Genomic DNA, 8824 nt, shown 5'->3' on the forward strand with positions numbered 1-8824 from the left:
GGCTAATTACAAAACTAATTACACAACCCCTAGGCTAAATCGCGAGACGAATCTATTAAGCCTAATTAGTCCATGATTTGACAATGTGGTGCTACAGTAACCATTCACTAATGATGGATTAATTAGGCTTAATAGATTCGTCTTGCGATTTAGCCTAGGGGTTCTGCAATTAGTTTTGTAATTAGCTTATGTTTAATCCTCCTAATTAGTATCCAAACATTCGATGTGACAGAGCTAAAGTTTAGCTCCCTCCTCCCAAACACCCCCTATGACTGCCTCTCTGACACGGTGAGAAATGTTTGTGCTGCAGGTGGTCTCAGATCGCGCGGCACCTGCCGGGCCGGACCGACAACGAGGTGAAGAACTACTGGAACTCGTACCTCAAGAAGCGCGTCGAGGGCGGCGCGCAGGCCAAGTGCGCGGCGGACCCGGCGACACCCGCCGGTTCCGACGTCCGCGCCGGGAGCCCCAACCCCAGCGACAACGGTCGGGAACGCGCCAACCACCCCGCGAGCTCTGACTCGTCGGAGCCGGTCGAGTCGTCCTCGGCCGACGACTCGAGCTGCCTCACCGTCACCGAGCCCGCCAGGGCGGGCGCGGTGCGGCCGCACGCTCCCGTGCTCCCCAAGGTCATGTTCGCGGACTGGCTCGACATGGACTACGGCACCAGCCTGGCGGCGCTGGGTCCGGACGCCGGCGTCTTCGACGTGAGCGGGCGCAGCCCGGGGCAGGGCCTGAGCCACCAGGGGTCCGTGCAGGTGGACGGCCCGTGCGGCGCGGTGGATTCCCTGCACGGGCTCGGCGACGGCGGCATCTGCGGCTGGGGGTTCGACGCGGCGGTGGATCAGATGGACGTGCAGGGAGGAGGGTTCTGCGATCTGCTCTCCATGACCGAGTTCCTTGGGATCAACTAGGTGTCAGAGTGTTCTTTTCCAACGGTTCGTCGCGAAGCATTCTGTTAATCTGTTTCTTCCGTAGGCGAAAGTGTAAATTGTGTGGTATACCAATGTGCAGTTAAATATAGCATGCAGAGTTTGAGTACAAATGTGTGGGTTAGTGTGGATTATTGTCCCCTCTCCACGGTCGGAATTGCATGGGTTCGAGTTTATTTTTCCATCTATTCATTTAAACGAGCAGACAATATACTTTGTGCTAGTACAGCTATGGCACAAAGTAAGGGATCCTCTGCCGATTCAAATTTTCACTTGCCAATGCAATAGTGTAGGTAAAAGGCAACTAAGGGCCTGTTTGGGAAGGGGGTGTTAAAGTTTAACACCCCCTTTTTAACAGATTTTAACACTTTTGGTTGCCAAACACAAGTGTTAAAGATGAAGTGTTAAAATTTAACACCCCTCTTTTCATAAACACATGGAGGGGGTGTTAAAATGTGCTAAAGGTGTTAAAAGTGGTCCCCCTCCCCACTTATTCCCTGGTTGCCCCCCTCTCTCTCCTCTTCTCTCTCCTCCACTGCCCTCATCTTCCTTCCCCGATCCGCACGTCGCGCACCGCCGCCAGTCCGCCCGTCGCGCCGCCGCTGGTCCGCCCATCGCGCGCCACCGCCGGTCCGCGCCGCTCCTGCGCCGGGATGCCGCGCTGGGCAGCACGCGGCGGGCTCGCGCGGGCAGCCTCGCGCGGGCGGCGGGCGGCGGCCAGCGCGGGCGGCCTCGCGCGGGCGGCGGGCGGCGCAGGTGGTGGCGGTGGGGGCTTGGGCGGGCGCGGTGGTGGCGTTGGGGGCTCGGGCGGGCGCGGCCGCTAGCGCCGCGGTAGGGGACGCCGGCGGCGGGGCGGGGCCGGAGGCGGCAGGCGCAGGGGAGGGGCCGACGGGGCGGCCGGCAGCGCCGACGCCGACGCTGGCGCCGGGCACGGCGTGGACCGAGCAGGGGTGGGGCCGGAGGCGCCAGGCGCAGGAAAGGAGGAAGAAGGAAGGAGGAGGAAGGAGAAGAAGGAAGAAGGGGTATTTGGCTGCCATTGAGAGGAGTGATGAGGGGTAAAGTTGTCAATTACAACCTAAGATGTTAAATTTTAACAGATCATCCAAACACCTCAAGATACTAAAGTTTAACACCTTTATTTGAGGGTGTTAAAGTTTAACACCCTGTTAAATTTTAACACGCCCTTCCCAAACAGGGCCTAAGTAAATGAAACACCCCATCCTCCAAAACCGTATCGCCCAACTTTTGTTAGGGACAGGCACACGTACACATAGCACACTGATTACACTATAAAAGGGTTAACCCGAAGATGATATGGCTGGTGGACAAAGGCTTATAAGTTGGCTCCACCTTTACTCAACTAGCAAGGTGGTACTAAATATGCACACTTACGCTCATGAGCCACTACTGGGCCATCCAAATTTGGACCGAATGTCACATACACCTCCTCAAGTGACCCAACGTCCTCATCGGTCCAACCCACCCACACTCGGATAAATATCCAGGAACGTTCCACTTTTAGCGCACAACCGTACGTTCAGTGCCGGCGCCATATGCCATGCTGGGAACACACACCGCATGCGCCATCAATATTACCCTAAACGCTACACGGCCGGTCACTTACCGTTTAGCTCTTTATTTGGACTAAATAGATAATTAAACGGGTTAAATGGCCATTAAAAGGGTTAAATGGGTGATTAAACAGATACAGCTAGGTACTGTTGAAAGCATCTAGGCCCGCAAGTTGAATTTTGGTAATTAATGACAACGGTTGTGGACTAACAATTTTATTGGAGATATGAGTTTATGTTAGTCCTAGAGTTGAATTGAGCTTTAAAGGATGCTATGAAGATAGCTTGGATGAATTTGTATTGGAAAGCTCAAGGGACTTTTCCATTTTACCAGTCCAGAGGTGCTCAGTGGATGATAATTGACTGAGTTGATAGGCTTGATAGGCTAGCCGTACTATCAAGAAGGTCAAATTTCACTTGCTTGACGGTTCTTTAGTGCCACTTTGCTCAAACAATTGCATCGCATGCATATAGGTCTATCTTGTTTGAAAAGTGGGAAAACGATGGTAAAAATGTGTTTTGAAATTGGCTAACATGGTGTGTATGGCGAACGGTCTCCCTTGTAAAGGTGGACCATTATTTGACATAGCCAATCTTTGAAGATGTTCTTGCGCTGAAAAGTGAAAGGACGAACAGTCCGGCACAAAAGGATGGATGGTCCGCCACTTGGTTTGGTTTTTAGATAGAACAAGATCTTGTTCTGGTAGGGCGCGAAGTAATAGAGGCGGACGGTCTGCCACTTCATCTTAAATTTGGATAGAACCTGTCTTGGTTCTGAGTGGAGCTTGAGGGTCAATGGCAGACGGTCCGACCCCTTGGAGCGGACGGTCCGCCAATTAACTTCAAATGTTTGACAAAACAGTTCTGGCTGGTGGGTGAAAATGAACGACGGATGGTCCGCCAGTTTTGAATGGACGGTCTACCTCATGAACTTTGAAAGTTAGCATGTTCTCCATGTCTAGGGGCTTGCTGCGTGGTTGGAAATTTGAACCGCGGATGGTCTGCGCCTATAAGGGCGGACGGTCCACCTATGCTGCAATGAACAGTTCTGCCATGCATTTAATGCAGCAGTAGCCGTTGGGATGAACTACGGACGGTCCGCGCTCATAAAGGTGGATGGTCCGCCAAACCTCTATGTCTGCGCGTTTTGAACATAACAGCTAGCTTTGGAGGAAGGCTCTATAAATAGCTCACGTCCAAGTGTGGGTGAGCTCTCTTAGCACTTTGAAAAGCTTCCTTGACATATTTGAGCCTCCTTTCTCCTTTCTCTCACTCACTTTGCTTAGAGGTTGCATTCTTGTGAGATTGAGAGCATCCTAGTGTATTGCATTAAGAGTTTGAGCTTTGTGGCACTAGAGAGTTTTCAAGTAAGCATCATTGGCTCGTTACTCTTGGAGGTTGCCGCCTCCTAGACGGCTTGGAGGCTGTGGAGTTGTTGAACCCTTCAAAAAGATTGTGAAGGATCCCCGATTATTCTTGTGAGAGGTTTTTGTGCTCACCTCGCCGGAGTGGTGAAGAGCAAATCTAGTGGAATCGAGGTTTGGAGAGGTTCTTTGATTCAAGCCGGCTCAAAATCAAGCGGACTCTTGATAGAGGAGTGATTGGAACATTGAATCCACCTCAACGTGAATTAGGGGTGACCAGCAAGTCATCGACTCCACGGGAAATATTCGTCTCTTGTCTTCGGTCATTTCTTTGCTCAATTTCATTATTGCAATTTACTTTGAGCAATTACGTTCCTAGAGATTGAATTGTAACATGTCACCCTAGGTTGCAAAACCCTCCCTTAGTTCCAGAAAGAGTAGAAATAGTATTTCTCTTATATTACTAATTAAATTTATTTATTGTTGCGATTTTAGTTGAAACCGCCTATGCACCCCTAGTCGGTATCCTAGATCATACAACTATTATAGATTTCCAAATGGGCTGCCCGGCCCTAGCCCGGCACTAGCCTGATGTGGCCCGGCACTACTTAGGCCCGGCACTAATAGGCCCGAAAGGTTTTCGTGTCGGGCCGGGCAGGCACTGCGTACCGAGGAGGCGGCCCAGGCCCGTCCCAACAGCCTTTTTATCGGGTCGAGCCAGCTCGCTAGCACGACGGGCCCTGCCGTGCTAGTGCCCGGCCTGGCACTGGCAGCGACGGCCAGCTCCAGGCGCCCCTGGCAGGCGACGGCGGTAGCCAGGCCCCCGCGGCGGCTCCCGGCGGCATCCAGCCCCCCGCGGCGGCTCCCGGTGGCGGCGGCGGCAGCCGGCCCCCGCAGCAGCCCCTGGCAGCAACGGCGGCGACCAGCGCAGCTCCTGGGTCCTAACCGCGTCTCCCGCAGCAACGGCAACGACGGAGCAGTAAGGAGTGGCAGCGGCAGAGGAGTGAGGGGAGGGAGGGACGACGGTTGATGGAGGGAGGAAGGGGTGGTGGTGGTGGAGGGGTGCCCCAGCGGCGGCGGCCCCCGGCACCGGCAGGCGCCCCTCCAGGTAGCGACGGCGGACGGCCCCCGACAGAGGCATGAGGGGAGCCGGGGAGGGAGGGTCGAGGGGCGGCCGTGGTGGCATCACGGGATGGAGGGCGGCGGACCGGCGGGCGGCGGCTGCTGGTTACGGGGGAGGGGGGAGGTGGGGAGGGTAAATAATTAGGGTTCTTCTCTCTCTCTATGTGTGTGTGTGTGTATATATGGACTCGTGGGTTGCTCATCCAACGGTGGGGAGAGGGTTGCTAGGGTATCGAGCTGGCACCGGGCTGACTTAAAAATCGTGCCGGGCTCGTGCTGGCCCAACGTGCCGAGGATGCGGCCCAGGGACGGCCCTATCATCATGCCGGGCTAGCCCTGGCACTATTCACCTCGTGCCGGACCCGTGCTTGTGTCGTGCTTTTTAGTGTCGGGTCTCGGGCCGCCCAATGTGCCTGGCCCATCTGGAAATCTATGTGTAAATGGGCTAAACGGTTGTGTAGACGAACACTGTGCGCCATATGCTCGCACACTGATCCATACGCGCAACTGCGAGGGTCGGCTCTGATACCACACCCCGCCCTCCAAAGCCGCATCGCCTAGCTCTTCCGAGGGGTGGGCACGCATACATATAGCACCCTGCTTACACTTTCGTCCTCACTTCGTGTAAAAGGGTTAACCCGAAGGTGCTATGGTTGGTGGACAAAGGCTTGTAAGTTGGCTCCACCCTTCTCAACTAGTAAGGTGGTACTAAACATGCGCACTTGCGCTCATGGACCACTACTGGATCATCCAAATTTGAACCGGATGTCACATAAAATGAAACAAGCAGTGACATTTGCACAAGTTTGAGCTTTACATTATGAATGAGCTCGGCTCAACACACAAACAAACGGAAACGGGTGAGATCGTGCACTATAGAAAAGACCTTAGTGTTTTGCGGATCGGATCGGACCGACAAAAAGCCCGATTCATTTCAGGCTGAAAATTTGTGCCCACGAACAGTCCATGGGCATTGTCGGGCCGAGTTTTCAAGCTGGGCTCGGGCCGCCCGCTCTTTTTTATTAAAAAATAAATGAAATTAATTGTTTGGGTGGGCTCGAGCCAATCCAATTTTTTTGGCTTGGTTTTCACTAACCACGTCCGCCCCGATAGCTAGCGTGGGCGGGCCAAAACCTATCGAGCTCGGGCCGTGCCGAACCGAGCTTAAAATGCTCAGGTCTACAAACACCTATGTGCAATCGTAAGTTGATCCAAAATGGTTGTAAAAGAATTTATGACAAGTGATCTGTGTGCTCATAGGTAGGGTATACGAATGCGTCAATACGAGTAAATGTGTGTACATGAGTTTTTAAGTCCGTTTTGTTTTTTTATAAAAGAAAAAACTGTATCACAAAAAAGTAGCGACAAAGTGAACAGGCACACCGCACACATAAACATAATTTGTATAAAATAAAAAAACTCCATCACAAAAAAGTAGCTAATACTATATAGTTTTTCTCTCTGTATACATACATAAACAACCAAGAAATAGTTTTTTTCTTAAATACCCTGTAATTGAACCCCTAACTAACATGCTCTCCCGTTTCTCATGTCTTGCCACAATTTGTTGTTTATAAAAGATTATATTATTTCCATGTTTCATCTAGATTTTCAAAATTTCCATATTGTTCACTCTATGTTCCGTTATGTACTTGATTCATACTTGGGATGAGACTCCGGAAAAAGTTTAAAGACCCCTAAGTACACTTTGCACATCATAAAACATGCTTTTACTAATTACAAATAAAAACGGACATACGTCGAGTTCAATTGTTCAAATGCACCCATCCAAAATTTGGGACTTCATTACCACTTGTCACTTGAATTGCAATACACTACCGATTTGAATTGTTTCATACTGCAACTTCCCAGCAGGGCCAAGCCATTCGTGCAGATGAAAAAGGAAGGGAAGGGCCATTCTGTAATTTCCAACTCTAGTCGTCCCAGTTCGCCTTTGCCCTAGTCTGTCTGAATCACTTCCGCGACGCTTCCAGCCTTCCCCTGCCCCTCCGGTTCTCCCCCACCTACGAAGGCACGAACTCGCCAAAAGAGGCAAGCGCTTACGGAAACCGCCCCTAAAAATTTCCCAATTGCAGCATCCAAATTCCAAGTCGTCGTCCTCGGGCCAGATCTATCCGCCGGCCTGATTTCTCCTCGATTTGAGCGCTCCTCGTTGCGATGGATCCGCGGGCCAGGTACCCTCCTGGCATCGGGAACGGCCGCGGCGGGAACCCTAACTACTACGGCCGCGGCCCGCCCCCGCAGCAGCAACAGCATCACCACCAGCAGCCGCCGCCGCCGTCGCAGGCGTACCATCAGCAGTACGTACAGCGTCAGCCGCAGCCGCAGCCCTCGCAGCACCTCAGCCAGCAACAGCAACAGCAGCAGTGGCTTCGGCGTCGGCAGATCGCTGGCGAGGCCGCGGGTGCTGGCGCACAGAAGGCAACGCCTGCCGTGGACGGCATCGATTCAAGGTGAAAGGAGCACTTGAAATGTCTCACAACTTATTTGGTATTGGTACTGACTGTTCGGTATTTATGTGATTTATGAACCTGGAATTTCGTTATGTAAGGGCCGCAGGCTACCATTCCGTGTAACTAGTGGAATTTTGGCTGTAGTGTTCTGAGGTTTGTAGTCAGACTTGTGGTGCTAGATAGGGCAGTTACATAGTCTAATGAAAGTTTTGTGGAAGCTTACCACACCGCAGTAGCATTCAGCAAATAATCAGCAGATTACTTCTCATGAAGTAATTTCATCAAGAACCCTGCTACATGTCCGACTGGCTTCTGACTCCTTGTACGAGTCAGCAGCCTCATGGTGTGAATACGTGAACCAGAAGCATGCGCAGACCACCACAGTAGATTGAGTCATACATGGGGAACGTACACAGCAGTTATATGTATAGTATTTTCCTTGTCAATAAGCTTGCTTACTAATGCGCCATTGATGGAACAAACTGTTGTTTATATTTTGGAAAAACCTGTACTCCCTCTGCCCCAAATATAGTTACATTCAGATTTGTCCTAAGTCAAACTATATTAGGTCTGACCAAATTGATAAGAAAATATTTTAAGTCTATGGCACCAAATTAGTATCTTCAAATCTATCATGAAGTATATTTTCATTGTGTACTTATGTGGTGTTGAAGATGTGAATATCTTTTCTATAAACTTGCGTCAAACCTGAGATGGTTCGACTTAGGACAAGCCTACTTGGGACGGAGGGTGTAGCTGTGAGTTTAGTTTGTATAGAGTTCATTTAGGGTCACTGCATTGAGTTAGTTAGTAAAAGGTAGGCTGATTCGAACCCAGGACCTATAGGACACAAGTGGAAAGACTATTACCACAGTACCAGGGCCGGCATTCTGACTTGAGTTAGTTTTTGGAAGGATTTACATATTCACTAAATAGGAATGGTTTTGTTGTCTGTGATGGATCACCATGGTGTGCATAGTGCAGCCACTTAGTTCTATCCTTACTAAAATGAGGGCGTGACTGCTGCATCCTATGATTTAGTAGTTCCGTTTTGAAAATACATTATGATGTAGTAGTTATAGTTATAATGGTGGCTATTGTATAATTCTTCTTTGTACTTTCGTGATATATGCTATAATCCATATAATAGAAGGCCTGCGATTGAATTTTAATCCTTATGCAGTTCACAAGATTGGAAGGCTCAGCTGAAGCTTCCACCTCAAGATACACGATACAGAACAGAAGTAATTTATCCCCCCCCCCCCCAAAAACACTCTGAGTCCAAATCCGTCGGGAAACCACTGATGGGAATAAAACCCTCACATTAAGGGGCGGGATTTACCGCCGAAGATCCCCGGTGA

At 50.8% G+C, this 8824-nt stretch overlaps 2 protein-coding genes across 2 annotated transcripts in view; both read left to right on the forward strand.

Annotated features, from left to right (window-relative positions):
* Positions 1-1158, forward strand: part of LOC101761555 (transcription factor LAF1) — a 3498-nt gene extending 2340 nt beyond the window's left edge. Inside the window, exon 3 of the mRNA XM_004976285.2 lies at positions 311-1158. Coding sequence (XP_004976342.1) covers positions 311-914 — 604 coding nt within the window. The 3' untranslated portion in view covers positions 915-1158. The remainder of the gene's footprint in view (positions 1-310) is intronic.
* A 5807-nt stretch (positions 1159-6965) lies between these two features.
* Positions 6966-8824, forward strand: part of LOC101761961 (DEAD-box ATP-dependent RNA helicase 6) — a 6951-nt gene continuing 5092 nt past the window's right edge. The window contains exons 1-2 of the mRNA XM_004976286.3: positions 6966-7463; positions 8647-8707. Coding sequence (XP_004976343.1) covers positions 7168-7463; positions 8647-8707 — 357 coding nt within the window. The 5' untranslated portion in view covers positions 6966-7167. The remainder of the gene's footprint in view (positions 7464-8646; positions 8708-8824) is intronic.

Source organism: Setaria italica, chromosome VII (genome assembly GCF_000263155.2).
Source record: "Setaria italica strain Yugu1 chromosome VII, Setaria_italica_v2.0, whole genome shotgun sequence".
Lineage (NCBI taxonomy): Eukaryota > Viridiplantae > Streptophyta > Magnoliopsida > Poales > Poaceae > Setaria > Setaria italica.